At 36.2% G+C, this 18,026-nt stretch overlaps 1 protein-coding gene across 1 annotated transcript in view; it reads right to left on the reverse strand.

The window, feature by feature from the left end:
* LOC104080986 (gamma-1-syntrophin-like) overlaps window positions 1-18,026 on the reverse strand; it is a 28,657-nt gene that overhangs the window by 2,248 nt on the left and 8,383 nt on the right. The window contains exon 4 of the mRNA XM_009583562.1: window positions 7,424-7,534. Coding sequence (XP_009581857.1) covers window positions 7,424-7,534 — 111 coding nt within the window. The remainder of the gene's footprint in view (window positions 1-7,423; window positions 7,535-18,026) is intronic.

The raw sequence follows: 18,026 nt of genomic DNA on the forward strand, positions 1-18,026 counted from the left end.
ACCCATGGTTATCACAAGTGTTTCTGCAACAGTAACACATTGGGAAGACACTTGCTCAATGGACCTTCAAGGAAAATGGGTGAGGCAACAGAACAGCCTCTGAAGGTCCCATTGGTTTACTATTATTGATAGTAATGATGCAACGCAGAAATTACCTTGACTGCAAAGATGAGCACAAAGAAGTCAGCAAATGCTAAATTATGATTTGCCTTGAAACATTATTCCTATTTCAAAGAAGACATGCATATTTAACTAGAAATTAAAGCAATGTGAAGCACAGTAGGCTGACTGGTATGTGGTGAGTACATACAGCCCTGATTAATGGCTGCAGCTCAGTTCACAGAAGTCTGATTGATGGGAAGGGGATCTATCAGGAACAACACTTTTCTGGCAGATTAGCCTAATCACAAGAAAGCTTAATGAACAGATAAGACTTCATGTAGAGCTGCAGACAGACAAAACATTCCCTCACTTCTGCAGAGAACTTGCACTTTTAGCTGCCCACAGGTCTGCACTACTGCCAGCAGATGGAGGGGAACCCACAAGCTTTTGCGCACGCCTAGCCAACTCTGGTTGTTTTTGTATATACCTTGTCGTCAGTCATCTTCTTGTCTGAATACATTTTCATCTAGGCAGGGTATTGCACACCCAGCTACAGATGAAGTTTCAAATAAACAGGCAAACCCTAAGAAACCTGAGGAAATATGCAGTGAAGCTAATAAAGTTGCTCCCAGTAGGGAAAAGCAAATGCTCTGAATCCCAAAAAAGCAAAGAAATCCAAACTTAAGCCACATCTACTTGTCCATGTACAAGTACAAAATTTACTATTATTCCAATTTCCAGACTGTTGGCTGTACACTTCACCTAAGACTCTACTCTCCTAGGAATTTCAGTGTAGCCTCTGGTCTTCAAATTGTCTTTCTAAGCTATCTCTTGATCAAACTACTCTCACCCTACATTGCTGTCATTATACCAGAAATTCCCAGATTATTAATCTGAACATTCACCGTTTCTGCTGAGGATGATGTAAGTGGGCAGAAAGGTATGTGAGAAAGATGCAGTCATTGAGCATGGTCAGAAGTGTATGGAAATTCTAATAACCTTTCACAAAGAAAGTCTGGATTGACAGAGATGGAAGGAGAAAACAGAAAGGGAGTGCTCCCAGATGAAAAAAAAACCCACAACTGTTATTGCATTATATTAATGATACAACTACATAAACAATACATCTACAAAATCAAGCAATTGTAAGTTTGTAAGTATTCATGATATGGTCAGAAAAAAATCTTTTCTTTCATCCATATATAAACTGCTGATATGAGAAGATATTTGTTCTTTTATCAAATGTGGTGTTACATGAACTCTCTATATTAGCATAGAAAATAGATATCTAAAATAGATATTAAACAGATAATCCATGTGCAAGACATGAGGAAACTAAAAATTGAATCACACAAACCTACACAGGTCAGAAATCTGAACTCAGAATGCAACCACTGCAATTGAGCAATCACCCTGTAAAAATCCTAAGGATGTATACTTAAAACCCATTTAAAGATGATATTCTAAATTTGAAGAGCACTGTGATGCTCACAGAAAAACCCTCAAGGCTAAGAACAAGGATTAATTCAGAATTGTATTTTGGAGAATATACTTGAAATGAGCAGAAATGTCAGCCTGGAAAATGGTGCAAGCATCCATCACGACACCTTGAAACACTTGAAAGTGAGCATTTTGTTCACATTACAACAGCTAGTACTCAGGCTATTTGTCTTATTTTTAGATTTCTACACAACATAATTTCAAGTACAAATTAAATGGCATTAATTACTATTAAGGTAGTATTAATTAATTCGTAAGTGCTGATGCTAAATCCTTGAAGTTACACTTCTTCCTTTGCTGATACCATATTTCTGCCCTCTTCTGTTCTGCATATTCAGATAGAGAAAGATGATTGGATCTTCATCCTGATGTGCTGATTTTTGTATTCACTTCGGTTTTGTAACACTGAGCTTAGGGGTTCAGCTAGTCTGTGAGCAAAAGCTAACCTAACCCAGCACAGCTGTGTGACCTCGCCTGAATTTTTCTGACAAAACTGTTGAGCTGTGAAAAAGCCCTGCAAGTTGAGAAAGGTGAAAGCGCGACCAAAGTGTAGGTTTTGAGTTATACATATGTTTTACAAGGCACAGAAACTCTCAGTTCACAGAAATCACTGATTGGTGCATTTACTTACAAAATTCAAATGGCAATTGCATGTAATAAGAAAAACAGCGCTGATGCTGATTTTTATATGCGTTTGGGAGCATATATATATATTGAAACAGGATCTCTCATGGGTTTAAGATACTCTCCATTTTTGTCAGGAAAATACAAAGCAGTTTTTATTGCAGTGCTCCAATACTTAGCCAGGTAAAATTGAAGAGCACAACACTCTGAGTTTATTACAGTCCTGAGATTGTGTTAGCCTCTGGAAGCTGCTGTGGTAGTGGAGAGACACTAATGGATCATTAAACTATAGCTAAACAAATAGGTAAATAGATAGGTAACTAGGTAGGAATGTGCCTAAATGAATCCCTTTGTGTCTCATAGACAAGGAGAAAGCTTTGCCCTTTTGTGCTTGGTTTTTTCAACCCAACCCCAACAGCTCAGTAAGAACGAAGGAGAGGGACACGTAGGCTCCACATTCTGCCAAGCCGACAGCTCTATTTTGTAGCTCTCAGTCAGAAAAATTCTGTCTGACTGTGCAAACTTGTGCAATATCTCCTGCTGAGTGACAGCTGGGAAATAACCTACAGATTGGAATGTCTAAGGGGTATTGGTGATTAATGTTGCCCCTAAGTGGTTTTCTTCTCAGAACCCACTTAGACCTTGCCTTAGAGACCTTCAAAGTTAGGTGTTTGCATCCAGGCACCCTGCCATGGACCCACTGGTGTGACCTATGGTAATTACTGTTCAGATTTTTCAGACTGAAATTACTTAAATCTACGAGGAAACACTTTTATACTACACTATATATCTTTATAGTAAGATGATATTACTTGCAGAGAAGCCAAACAAAAGAATCAGCACAAAGGCTCTACAGAAAAAAAAGCAGTATTTTAACAATATCTGAGAGAATAATGCAAATGTTTAAATATCTTAAATTATTTTCAAGCTGAAAAGAAGTATACCCTGTTAAACCATAACTAAATCCACAGCACATGCTTTGTGTCTCAAAGCATGCCATTTTGAATTTTGTTAAGTCAGGCATGAAGCACACTATAAAAAATTTTGACAGCATTATAAAAATATTAGTTATTCAGTGTCAGTGAAGGACTTTCTATCACTTAGGAATATAAACTCTGTTGGCAAGTGTTTCTCAAAAAAAAAAAAAGCTGACTCCTGAATGGATGTGGTTCTGCATTTTTTCTCAAAAAGTACTTTTCCTAGATTCTTCTAAGATTAACAGTGATATCTCTGTATATTCCACCAGAATACAGAGGAGGTGCTGGACATTTATGAAGACAGTATGGCTAAAATTTAAAATGCTGCTGCATTTTTTTTTTTCCAAGCAATGTCCATCGACAAGTCTGAGGGTATTTCTAGAATAATAACAATTTCTCTGCATTTTGGATCAAAATTCAATAGCTAAGCACTGACACTCTTAATTCTCTAGATAAAGAATAAGTGTTCTAAAGCTAAGGGATATTATCACACAGATACAACATGCCATAATCACACACATCTGGGATAGCATGAGATACACAAAATTGTAAATGAAGGAAGACAGGAAGCATTTTGATTTTGATAACTCATATTTTTACTGGAAGGAATTATATACAAACATAGAATCATTTACATTGGAAAAGACCTTTAAGATCATCGAGTCCAACCATTAGCACTGCCAAGTCCACCACTAAACCACATCCCTAAGCACCACATCTACACGTCTTTTAAATACCTCCAGAGATGGTGACTCAACCACTTCCCTGGGCAGCCTGTTCCAATGCTGGACAACCCTTTCGGTGAAGAAATTTTTCCTAATATCCAATCTAACCCCCACCCTGGTGCAACCTGAGACCATTTTCTCTTGTCCTTGTTGGGAGAAGAGACTGACACCCACCTCGCTACAACCTCCTTTCAGGTAGTTGTAGAGCACGATGAGGTCTCCCCTCAGCCTCCTCTTCTCCAGGCTAAACAGCCCCAGTTCCCTCAGCCGCTCCTCATAAGACTTGTGCTCTAGACCCTTCACCAGCTTCGTCGCCCTTCTTTGGACACGCTCCAGCACCTCAATGTCTTTCCTGTAGTGAGGGGCCCAAAACTGAACACAGTATTTGAGGTGTGGCCTCACCAGGGCCGAGTACAGGGGGACAATCACTTCCCTAGTCGTGCTGGCCACACTATTTGTTATACAAGCCAGGATGCTGTTGGCCTTCTTGGCCACCTGGGCACACTGCCGGCTCATATTCAGACAGTTGTCGACCATGATGAAAGCAATATTTTTTAAAAAAAAAAACAACAACAAAAAAAAAATCCCTGTGGCCAGACCACCTCAGGTTTGCGGAGAGTAACTGAATTATAGTGCATTAAATACATTAACACATTCCGTCAGTGCCATAGCTGAAACTCGGAGATGGAAGAAAACAGACCTTGGAGGCAAGAAAAGCGGGAGTCACAGATCAGGTATGCATACGCCGTAGCAGGTTCTGCATAGAGTGTGTTAGTGTTAATGATGAAGGGGTAAAAAGCACTCTCAGTTCTAGTGACTGTCTTAAGCTGTATCAAAAGTTATCTGCCATGCCCTGCTTCCACATTACTGCTTGGGAATGCAGAAGTTAAGAGCCCTAATATGTTGGGGCAATGGGCTTCTCAGATTTTTGGTTTTGTTCTTAGCTGTGAGCTGTCATTTCACTATATTCTGGTTATTCCCCGTGTAATATAAGTGGCAAAAAATTATCCTTATGTAAAGAAAATGTTACGCTGTGTTTCGCCTTAAAACAGTGGGTCTCCAGGCCATCTGAAGCACAGAGCTGCATTTAACAGGTGATGATAGCTGTGGCCATGAATATTCATCACAACCTTTAACAGATGTTTTACAAAATTCCCATCATCTGATTCCAAATGAAGCCTGCATACAGTATGCATGAAACCTGGCATTACAAGTATTTCTGAAAATCTGATTAACATTTCCTAATGACTCAAGAGTTCCCCAAATAGCTATACCTCTAACACTGTAATGCTAGTAAAGTCCAAAAAATAGAGGCTAGATTGTTCTACCTCTTCTCATGCTGAATAGAGCTTTAAATCCATGAAAGGCTTAAAGGGTACTGAAGGGGCCTATCCACAGAATTTTAAACTAGCAAAAGTTGAAAAAATATGACCCAAGAATCTTCACATTCATTTTATAGCCACATTTATCTATATTTCTTGGACTAAGCAACATACTTCATATGTAAACAAATTGGAATGGATAGAAGTGCTCACTATAAATGCCGTAGCACCTTCCAAAGACAACATAAGATGACATTTTTTGATCCTGATTTAATTGGTATGCTTTGATCACCAAGAAATGAATTTAAAGTAATAAGTTTTTATTTCCAAATTGATCAATATGAAAGTTTAAATTTATAATAAAGAGAAGCGACCAGGGAACATGACAGCATATTAATAAGCATGCTAGCAAGTTTGTATAATATTCTGCATTCATAAGGCAGAAGGTAGAATTTCTACCTTGATAAAAGGTAGAAAGATGAAACTTCCTAGAAATAAATCTCTATTCAGTTTGAGTGGGAATAACAACAGGTACAATAAAGGTACCAGGATATCTCTAAGGCTTCTAAAGTGATTTGATTAAATCTGATGACAGATTTAATTTAAAACATGAAAAGAATTTGATGAAAACTGTTTTTCTTCTTCAAAATCTAGATTTCATACTTTGTTTTTAATTTTTTTAAAATTTATTTTGGTATTAAAAATATATTCTTGTTTTACTGAAAAAAAAGAAACATTGTCCCATTCTTGGATTCCCATGAAATTTTTTTAGCCCAAAAATCATGTTTTAATATAACGGCAATAGCAGACAGATATTAGAAAAATAATAATGAGTTTCATTCTTCAACTGTACTTAGGAGCATGATAAAAGTTTCCAATTATTTGCTTAAGAGAAAATCATCCTCACAACATTAGGTTGTTAAGTTATGTTTTCTTATTAGAGGTGAAAAGAAATTCTGTACTATTAAAAAAATTTCTGAAGGAAATCAGAAGTAAGAAAACATTTATCTTTGAGATGTAGCAGAACATGAAGGTATTGAAAGCCACAGTCCACCACATTTCATTGCTGTTGATTTAATGGGAGCTTTTACATACCTTTATTGTATTGAGTACAACATTCAAAATCAAGTAAATCGCTGTTAGGTAGAAAATAATTAATACCAAATATAAAGAGACATGCAGGAAGGAAAAATAGCTGCTTAATGTAGCTATTTGCATTTAAACTCATGACTGCCCCCAATACAATGCCTTTTTTTTCTTACATACTTTATTATGCTGTGCATATTTAGCCCTTTTAGACAATGATTTATTTATCTGTTTCCTTTTTGCTCATGGAACTGTATTGTTATCATCACATTCATTCAGCAATTTTCTCTCTGACACAGTCAGAAAAACGGTATAGCAAGGCTTAAAGATGGCCAAGAAAATAGTCTTTAGGCTTACACAAAAATTGGGATTCTAGTAAAAAAGACCTTAAGTTCAGACTCTAAGGCAGTTCCAGTTATCAAAGATCCTGGGAGCTCACTTCTCCTCACACACATTGGGACAGTAAATGCCCTGTTCTCAAAATACATAAATCAAACTAAGCATAAATTTCTCAGGGTTACTGTTTCCATAAATTAACTCTTGAATGAAAAGCACAACTGAAAATACAACTTTTCTGATTTTGAATTAGACACAGACACAAAGCTTCAGTCTTGTAAGGGAATATGTGTTTAATCCACACTTTTTTGCTCTGAGAAATAAAAACAATTTTAGACCTTTTGCTGGGTTTTGTCCCCAGGTTGACTTAAGAATATATTTTGCAGCATTTCTTCACTATATGAGTATAGGGTGAAAAACAGGGCATTCAAACTCTCAGCTGGCTTTATCAAAATGATAAAGAGGAGAGTTGGCAAACATGCCTAAAACCACATATAGCAAGTCCTGTTTTTTATTACTTTTTAATGTAATTACATCTTTCAAAAGACTTTAAACTAGCAAAAATCCATGCGATTGATATAGTTTTCTTTTCTTGGAATTTCTTTGGTTTTCTTTGCATTCTTTGACTTTGTGCATTAATCTAGTATTTCTAAGTAATTTAGTTTAATTTATTCCTCTGTTCCCCTAGCTGCTTTGATAACTGCTTTTAATGTACATCGCCTTTATAAAACAAACAATGTATTGTTTTTACCTTTGCTTCAATTTGTTTAGTATCTTGGTTTTGGAACAAAAATTTGATTTTGCTCTTCCCATCATCTGAAGAACCTTTGAGCTGGGAAAATTTGTACCTCCAAAGTACGGCCTAGAGGAAAAAAAAGGAAACATAAAAAAACATACACAAGCAAGTCAGTGTAGGTATCATTGAAAATTGATCTCCTTCTAAGGGAATTTTTAGCCCCTTTATGGTACATGATTAAATCAATTTCGCGTTATGTGGTCTGATGTCCCTTTGATCATATGGATGTATTATGGCAGTGTCTGGTTCAGATCAGTCAGACTACATTTGTGAAATTTACTCTGAAATTCCTTTATCTATAATTAATCCCAATTAAACAAAAAAAAGAGAGGGTTAGTAAATTCATTGTCATGAAAAAAAACAGAGATATTTTTCCACTGATGATCTGTGGATTCCCTACTCCATCTGAAGTGATAACCTGTCATAGAAGTCCTCTCTTTTTCTTTCCACATTAAAAAATCTAGTTCTATTAACATAAAGGGCATATCAAATTAAAAACAAGTATCTATTTTTAAATGATAAAATAACAGAAGGAAACTCTGTAATGAGAACTTATTTTGAGTTTACTTATTAGAGCTCTAAACAGGAATTTGAGCAGATCATTAATTCCAAGCATGTCAGTGGCCTTTCAAATAATTATATTATGAATTACCTTGTGTCTTGTTGAAAAAAAAGACAGATTGCTCTACAGAATAAACATGCAATTAATAAAATTTACAGCTGGCTAGAAAAACATCTTCTATTTTTGTATATCTAATGTGGATTTATGTAGAAAAAAATCCTACTTTGCTTAAAAGTAGAAAAGTAAGTCTTTTCAGCCTCATTTAAAGATATCCCTGCCCACCTTCCAGATATTTTGAAGCACTAACATTTTTCATTGTGATTTCAGTAGTATTTCACATAATTATAAGATCATCCTCACTCACATTGTGCTGTTACTTTGAGAAGACATTAATTTCACATGCATTGGACAACACAGAAACTTAAGGCAAGAAGTGCTGTTCCATTTTCTTTTTTCTAAGGGTTTGTAAATTACTTCCTCTCAGTGGCGTAGGATGACACTTCCATCTGTGTCCTTTGTCTATATCTGTGAACGATTTAGTATCTACTTGAAATTAAACAGAATATGAGGGATGTCCTAAATCTATGCAGGTCCCTTTGCTTCAGTATGTGTTTTCTTTATGTTAATGACTGGCAAAAATCCCTAACTCGCACCAAGCTAAATAAAGTTTGTCTTAGTAACTTGAAGAGTAAAAAAACCAAAGGACAGTATCTTAACTATGCACAGTACACAATGCAAGTGCTAGAATTATTTTCCCCAAAATTCTCTCTGTATATTTGCCCCTTCCAGATAAAACAAGTCTAATCTCAGCACCACTTTTTTTCTCTGTATGTATGTGACAGGTGAGCTCCAATCTACCATAAACAGAGTTAAGGACATTGCATTTCAGATAAACTAGAGGACTTTGGCAATTTATGTGAAACCATATCATATTTGTTTCAAATGCTGTCCTCCTGAGCCCACCAATCTGTGCTACAGAAAATAGAATAGCTTCCCTCATCTCTAAGTGTGTGCAATTCCTTTCACCTTGATCCTTCCACCTTTGATCAATGATGTTTACTTATGTCCTGTAGATAGTGAGTTAAAAAAACAAAACAAAACAACCCAGTATACCATTTGGGCGGCCATACTTCCTACCTACATTGTAAACTCCTCTTTTTACAGACCTATGTAACTCAACAAATCTTGTCTGAAGATCAAGACCATTGCCTTTCTGCAGGAACAGCAAATCTATTTAAGCATGTCATTTCCTAGATGAGAAATGTAAAGGGCATTGATGGTCTCTTTATCTCAGGAGAACAACAAAGAAACGAGCTATCATCTTTCTCTTCTCTGATGATGTATGGGGAGGCCAGGAAAAAGGTGCAGTAGTAACAAGGACCCTTAGATGGGCAGGCAAAATCCCAGGGTACCTGGCCTTATTCCCAATCAGATTAAGTTCGAGTGAAGATGAAGGATGCACAGAACTGCAGTACTTCGGCATTTCCCATACAGTTTTGCCACTCGATTCGTTCCCACCCAGAGGAAAGGGAATGACAGTCACACCAAACCACAGGCATGATTCAAGAACACACTTCGGTTTATGCATAACATTGCTTTTGGAGAGCTCTACTTAGCAATGACTCTTACTTAAGTACATTGCAAAATCAAGTCTATAGCGTAGAGGGGATGAAATCCTTCTGGAGACTAATCCCAACAAGACTGCACTTCTTCCATCAGGATATCTAAACAAGTTCCTAGAACTGACAGTTCAACAGCATACTTCACAGAGACTATTAAACACTCTTCATCTAAAGTGTAAGGAATAAAAATGCCATTGACAATGCATGAAATGTTTTCCAAATGAAAGAACTATCTGTTTATTTTGAGTGATCTTCAACAAATTGTACACATTTTTCCCCAAAGATGTCCACATGAAGGAGGGTGGGTTTTTTTGCAAAAATAAGAGTGGGGAAATGTTGTGAGTTTTAAGTTATTAAGTCAGGAATACAAAGGATTTCAAACATTCAAATTAGTCATCCTGGCTACTTCTTTTGTTCTAGAGAATTTCTGAATAACAGTTCCTTCATCCTGGTTTGAACTGGGTTGAATACTGATTCACTCTGATACACTCTGGATGTGTCTACACCTCAATGTACCACACTACATTAGAAGTGTAACTAGCTTAAACTAGATGTCCAAATATTAGATAGCTAAAATTGGGTGAATTAGTTAAGCATATGCCCAGTAAGACCCATTTAATTCCTTGTCTCCTACCAAAGAAGCTGAAGTGCTGCCCTGTGTAGCCAGAACTGCACGTTTTTGCATGCGTAGCAGATGTAGAAGATGATGCAGAATGCTCTGATGAGCAGTCAGAGCACTCTCTTAAAATACAGTATCTTGGGGATCCCTGGGTTACTTCCTCTTGTGGTTTCATATGTTCTGGGTGGGTTTTTTTTCTTTTCATTTTCATTACTGCAAAATGCATAAGCGGTGAACAGGGACCAGACCTATCCTTTTTCAATGACTACCTCATAGTGTCAAAGTAGAAAGGAGAAGCAAGAGCTACGCACCTAAGCACCCAGTTTAACAGCCATGTGTAGCTATAGCAGTGACATAAACACATGAGAGAGAGTTTCACATGTTGTTATCTTTCATGTTCCTATGGGCTGACTTCAGTGTCACAGTGCTCGGTGTGGTGACTGTTCTGAATTCTAATTTTAAAGGCTAATTCTCCTGCATTAGGAATAGGCACCCTTGGGAATACTGATCTATACCATTGTCCAAGGCAAGTGAATGATTTTTTCATGTTTTTGAATATCACAGTTCCTCAGAACCATTTGCTGAATACTTGCCTCAGAGAGTTAACATAGGTTGATACAATTTTGTACAAATGTATATATATTGTATAGATTGACTTCTAAGCAATAAGTACATTTTTAAAACTTGTTGGCTTTTTCACAAATTGCCAAAAAACTAAACGTGTGTCATATAAATTATTCCTAAATCAGTTTTTATGAATTATAAAATATAAGCAGAAGTACTTACTGGTTTGAAGGTGCAGTGTTACTGAGCTCAACACTCTATAATATGTTCTGATAGGGTTTCTTTTAGTTAATAAAAGCAGCCTGTTCTCTTCAAGTGCTTTCCTTGTATAATCCTCAGTAACTGTGCGTAACCTGCATCACTGAGAATATTTTACAGGACTATATAGAGCATTTTCAGGAAGCAGTAAATTTTTGTTTACCCTAAAATAGATTTGACAGGTGGACGAGATGGCGATTCCTTTTAAAGCACAAATTGCAACCAAATTCAAAAAGATTCTGTAGTTGATGCTGGCACCAGTTACTTGTGAGGACCCTTCCCAAGTCGAGACACACAACCTTATCATGACTTGATGGAAGACCAAGATGGGAACATAGCATGCACTATTTACTGCCTTTAAAAGGGAACTCTCAATCCATGAGTAGAGTCAGAAGTTGTGAATCACAGCAAGCAGTCCAATTTAGAAACTGGGGACCAAGGTGATAGCATATACTGAAAACACCACCAGCTTCACAATTGGCATACATCCAGTGTGGTCATGGAAAATCTGACACATGTTTTGAGAAATGCACTGTAAGAAGACAATCTCATTGAACATATACTGTATGTATTATGCATAACATTGAAAACAACCAATAAGATATAAATCCTTTTCCCAATTATTATTCATAGATCACTTATGCTGCTTTTTACATTTTATACCATTGAATAAAATTAACTTCAAAGAATACCAGAACACAATGCAAACAAATAAACAGTGCAGACAAGCTGACAAATTAGATTTAAGACTTCTTCTGAGATGCTATTAAATTATTGTCATAAGAAATCATCAAAAAGCAAAATCCCGTCTTCACTGAAATTAATAGGATTTTTTTCCTTTGACATATCTGGGACTAAGATTCTCCACCAATACTTTTTAATGAAAAATATTTTATTTATAAATATTCATCTAGGACTCATTTGTTCTACTCTTTATAACCAAATTACTGCCTATTATCTTCTGCTAGTGTTATTTTGCTATAATTACCCAAGGATGCTCTTTGCCTGCATATTTTTATTTTATAGACGGGACATAAATGCAATACATAAATGGCACATGGAAGAAAAGCTATTGACTTCAGTACCTGTAATGCTTTGCTGATGTTCCCCACAGTTACACAAATGAAGAAAATTATATTGCTTCTATTCTTAGCACTAGTGCTAAATCTAGAACACATATTCTGCAAGGGACCTTAGAAAATATTTTCACATTCATATCATATGTCAGTTTGCTACTCATTCCCATCATTTCAGAATCCTGGACTAAACTATGTACAATTCTGATGAGATGTCATCAAACAAAATCACTTCCCATCTCAATAATGGTATCAGAAAAGTGGGAATGCATTATCATTATCTTCGCTTAGGGTATGATCAGGAGCATTGGTTAGGGTTTTTGTTTTGTGTTGGGTCAAGGAGCATGATTTACCCTAAAAGGAGACTGGATTACCAAACAAACCCAGAATAAATAGGGTTTCTTATTTTACTTACCATACTCTAAGGAATATGCATAGAAATATGAGTGTCTGACTACTCCATGGCTCTGTGATAGCTATATGATTTAGCAAGGATATACAGGGTGTTTTGCATTGGCACTAGGAAAGAAAACTGTATTTTGTCAACATGAGAGTCCCCAACCACAACAGAATTAATTTGTGTCCTATGGCTTCACTGATGAACTACCTTCAATTTATTATTAAACAGTCTTCCCTCTTCTATATTGGATTATCCACTGTGGACAAATTCTACTCTTGCAAAAAGACCATTTACACATAACGAACTTGTGAATTAGTGTTTCCACCACAGACTGCAACGGCATCATTTGACCTGCCAGTGCACATCACCAAATACAGGTTTTCTCTATACTTCTCATTGACGTGAATCATACAGGTTTTATTATGTAATAGCAAACAAAGTTTGTCCCTCAGTAGGATGCTTGGAAAAAACCTGAAAGAGTCTGTCAGTGTTTTACAATGATTAGACAGCTACATCTCAGACCACCTGTAAATGGTGGAGTAAATAAAGAAACCATCTTTATTAAGGAAAGGATGTCAGAGGTCACTTTTCAAATACTAGTTTCAGCAAATCTCTTTGTTGTCTTTTCCATCACGTCTTCAAAAAGCTCTAGCTGTACTTTTCCAACACTGCCGCCTTTTTTCTTAATACTCTGACCAATTAAATCGTTCTTCTGTTTAGCTTTTTAAGACAATTTTTTATGCTATATATATTACAGAATTATGCTAAATTTCAATGGACACCTTTCAAGCTAATGTTGTTTGTCATCTGACTAAAATAAGTGATACTCCTACAAGTCTAACTAAATCAAGAGCAGATGCCTTGTAGGTCCTTATTTTCAAGAATAAAAGTAATTGGGTCTTCAGGCACCGGGGATACACATTAATTTGGCTGTTTGTCTCACATCTAATTGAGAAAGATTGCATTCTTGCAAAGTGGCACTTTGTCCATATTGATAGCACCAGTAAAGAACTGAGTAGGATTAAGATCTTGTTCATGTTCAGTTCTACTGTGTTACCGATCTCTGGAGAGTGTCTTACTACAAAAGAATTATGGTCCAAGGCAATTTCCTTTGTCAACTGCTGTGGCTTTATAACTGTAAAGGGAAAGACAGGGGAGGACACAGAGGATAAAGAACAAAAATAAGACAAAGGAAAAAAGCAAGAAAGTCAGCCCTAATAAAAACTGTTCTTGTCCATTACTGAAGCTGCATCGAATGTTAAAAGACTACAGTTTATTTGCTTAGTACTGATGGATGACCTACCAACATTTGTTTGTTTCTGGCCACAGTATATAAGACTGTACGAACCATGCTTGATGGTTTATATTAAAGTTATAGTAGCTATTTGTTCAGCATTTCAATTTCTAAGCATGGAATAAATATTTGTTCACAAAAGTTACATTATTAAATCTCCACCTTCAAGTGAGCCTGGTTTCCTTCTGCCTTCTCTATTACTGAACTTGGGATATCAAGGGGTTTTTTACATGCTGTTTTATTTCAATATGCTGTATATGTACTAGCTGCATGAAGAGACAGACCTTAAGGTATGTATCGTTAGAAAACATGGAAATTGTTCCTAAAGAAATTAAAAGAAATTCTGTTCTGTGTTATTTAGGAGCCTTTTGGTATGAAAAACAAATTAAAGATATTTGCAATGCTATTTATTGTTTACAGTGTATTCTCTTTTTTGATGAAGCGCACAAGGTATCTGCGAGGGAACAGATGACAGGTACATTGATCTTTGTTGATATTCACCTCGCGAGCCATCATGGAGCCTTTTGTTACTTTGTTCTAGCATCACCATATAGTTCAGCAGCACTTTAATTTATTTTCAGTCCTATAAAGGATGATTTTTTTCTCTTCTGACAAATATATATTTTTGACTGCTGCTTTAATCAGCAGTAAATGTGATGGAGTACAGACATAGCACTTTGCACAGGTAGGTATACTGCAATGTACACTCACACAAACACATAAATATATTATTTGTGCAAGCTATGATGCAAATATGCACATTATAGAAAACAATTTTGATGAATATGTTAGTATAAAGAGAAACATAAAAACCATACATATGTCTATGTATATACACCCATACACTTGAATAGTAGAGTTAGAAGCATGTTAAAAATAAGTTATTGAATGCCACTTGATTAAGTAGTTTTATACATTTATACACTTTCAGAATAGTAGTTAGATGAACTTCTGTACACGTCTTGTTATGCTTTTTAATCTATCAGTCTCCATCTTTAATTCTTAAGGTGGCAACACTGGTTGCAAAACCTTATTTATAAATGCTTATCATAAGATCTGTGTATGTCCATCCCTAACACAAATTGTCCACAAAAGAGTTATATTTGCTCATCAAAACATTGATGCCTATATACTAGCTAATGTTAGACAAATGTAGGACCTAAGTTGATGTGCTGTAATTCTGCAGGACTTGGGCAAAATTTTTTCCCCAGTAGACATTGATACACAAAGCTGCAAAAATGATCTAGGGTAAAATTTGGTTATAAATTCTAACACCTGCAACAGAACTTTTTACATATTTTTAGAATTTTCATAATTTAAAAAAAAAAAAACATTTAGCATCTAAAACATCTCAAAAGAAAACTTATGTCTGGAGTAGATGTTGTATACTAAGAAACCTTGTAGTGCAAGGAGTAACTAAATGGAATCTGGAAAACTTGATTAGGCAGCCAAGAGAAAGGAGAATATCTAAATGGTATTCACAAAGATTAATTAAATTCACTTTCAGTAGAATACCAGCAAGGAAGAAAGAGGGAAGTTCAGTAAAAGGATGTTATTTGCCACCCTGTATTTCAAATAATGCAAATGAAATTGCATTAAAGCTCGTGGACTTTTTTTTAAGAAGTCTCCAGTGGAAGAGATGCTGTGGGGACACTCACTAGTGATCAGATTTAAACTTCTATGTATGCCGACACAGGAGGCAGGTGGCCTTTTCACTCCAGGTATATCACTACTGCAAATGAAGGATGACATCATAGAAATTAATCATAGTCAAACATTTGCCAGTGTCTTCTTGGCCTATATGTTGCAGTTCTCTTTCAAACTGCACATCGTTAATAGGAAAAAAAAGATGGCATCTTGCATTGGAGCTTTGGCTCTAGAGAGTGCTACAGAAGAACAAGAGCACAAGTATACATGTTACTACTTTTTAATGTGCAAGGAAAGAAATTCTTTTGTGTCCGTAATTATGTTTGGTAGTTTACAAACTGTTTAGCTGAATTAAGAAATTATTTTTTGAAATGTTGTAAGAATCTAACTAAGCAGTCTTAAAAACTGTTCATTCTCCTTTCAGAAAATCACAATGGTTTGTTATAAAGCAACATATGAAATGCTCTAAATGATAAACTGCTGTTGGCTCTGCGAGCTATCAGTCAGAAAATGAGTAAGAGAAAGCAGGAAATATGCAGCAAAATCAGCTATGATTTATGCCAGTGCTGTTATAATCACATCACAGTACAGATTTGTTCTGAAGAACTCAGTTTAATACTTTGTGTACTCATATTTATCATAGGTCTGTGCAGACACAGAAACAATGTTTTTATCAAACTATGATGTTTTTGACTTGAAATACATTTAGCACAGATGACAGTTTTTAACCACTAATTTTGACGTACATAGTTAAATATTACATAAATATTAAATGACAGTAAACAAGGAAACAAGCCACATAGTGTTGTATGGCTTTTGTCTGGAAACCATAAACATAATGAGAGTCATTACTCTCTATAAACTCATTCATGAGCATTGGTAATGAGTTTGTGTTTTAGAACACTGGTGAAATTTTGACTGAAATTTGTCAGGCATGTTGGAAAAAAAAATCTATTAACTTGAAATGTAAGAGGGAAAAAAAATTAAATATTGTTTCATTGCTTAAATAACTTGAATATTGGAACAGCTGAACAACTATTAAAATAATGAGTTGAAGAACTTGACTTCACTTCAGTTTATTAGTGATTATTCATTATTAAAAAAGTTCACAGTCAATTTAGTAGTGATTAAGAAAGAAAACTTAAAATACCATGAGCACAGTGTTAAGTATAAAATAGAAATTGCCTGAAGATTTACTGAAGACCCCACTGCATCAAAATATAAGACAGGACTTCTCAGGTGTCCTCAGAAACTACTACTTGAGCTTTGTGTTCTCGGAAACATGAAAATGTCATAAATAAATAATAATAAAAAAAAATGTTTAATTATATTCATTAGATCTGTCCTCCAAGTACTTGTCTTTGTCCCAGACCCCCTTTGAATTCATTAAAAGATTTTGCATCTGCAGTGTTATTCTGGGAGAAGTGAGAGATGGATTGAATGAATTATCTGACATTGATCTCTGAAGTCTCTAGAACACGGCTTCGAGTTAAGCTTTACCCAAAAAAGAGTGGTTGAATTTGGTATGAGTAGTGGCAACATAATAGAAGTGAACATGTACAAGAAAGACATGGATCTGTTAGAGCGGGTCCAGAGTAGGACCACAAAATGGTCAGAGGTATGGAACACCTTTCCTGTGAAGGCTGAGAGACTTGAGGTTCTTCAGCCTGGAGAAAAGAAGGGGAATCACTTCTGCCACAGCATGCAGCTCCTGGGTGGAGTCAGGAGCTTTGAGGACCAGAGTGACACAGTAGGGGATTGGTGATAGATTTGACAGATCAGCAGGAGCCCCCTGCTCCTCCCTGCAGCCTGTATGTAAGTGTGGTGAACGAGTGGTACCAACTGAGAGATTTCTAAGGCTGGTCTGTGTCCCATAAATGTTTTGTGGGCTGCTACCCACTGCAAGGCTGGCAGGAGAGAAGGAGGAGGAGCAGCACAGTATGTCAGTTGCAGATCATGCAAAATGAAAAAGTGATGCAACACTTTCTCTAGTTACAACTACAGTCTATTCACTGCAATAAAAATGTCTTTCCTCCAGTTCATGAGGAATTCTACACTTGTCTGTTCTGTCCACATAATGCCTATGAAGCCCTTCACTTCCTGAAGGAAATCCCTTCACACATCTGCTACCCTTTCACACTTTGATGAATCCTCTTTCAGATTCTGTAAATGTGTCCTCTTTCTTCAGTATTTAGAACCTCAAGATCCCCAGACAGTCAGCTGTGGTTAATGCTTGGCTTAAAATCTCAGAACTTTTTGGATGCTGAGGCTAGATGCCACTCCAGAAGGAACAGGGTCATTCCGTGGTTTCATGGCTTTACAGATGAAGGGGAGAGGAAAAAGTAAAATTGCCTCATACACTTGCAATGCTTTATAGGCCTTCTCAAGCTTGGGAGACCTGGAAGATGGAAAGTTCCTTCTCGGCTTTTTTCTGGTTGTCATCAAAGCTCCACTCCAGTGGTCTTGCATTGTGGATCTTCTGCTACTTGGTTATGCAGTGTGGATTTAGTTTGAGT

Source organism: Fulmarus glacialis, unplaced genomic scaffold (genome assembly GCF_000690835.1).
Source record: "Fulmarus glacialis isolate BGI_N327 unplaced genomic scaffold, ASM69083v1 scaffold2228, whole genome shotgun sequence".
Classification (NCBI taxonomy): Eukaryota; Metazoa; Chordata; class Aves; order Procellariiformes; family Procellariidae; genus Fulmarus; species Fulmarus glacialis.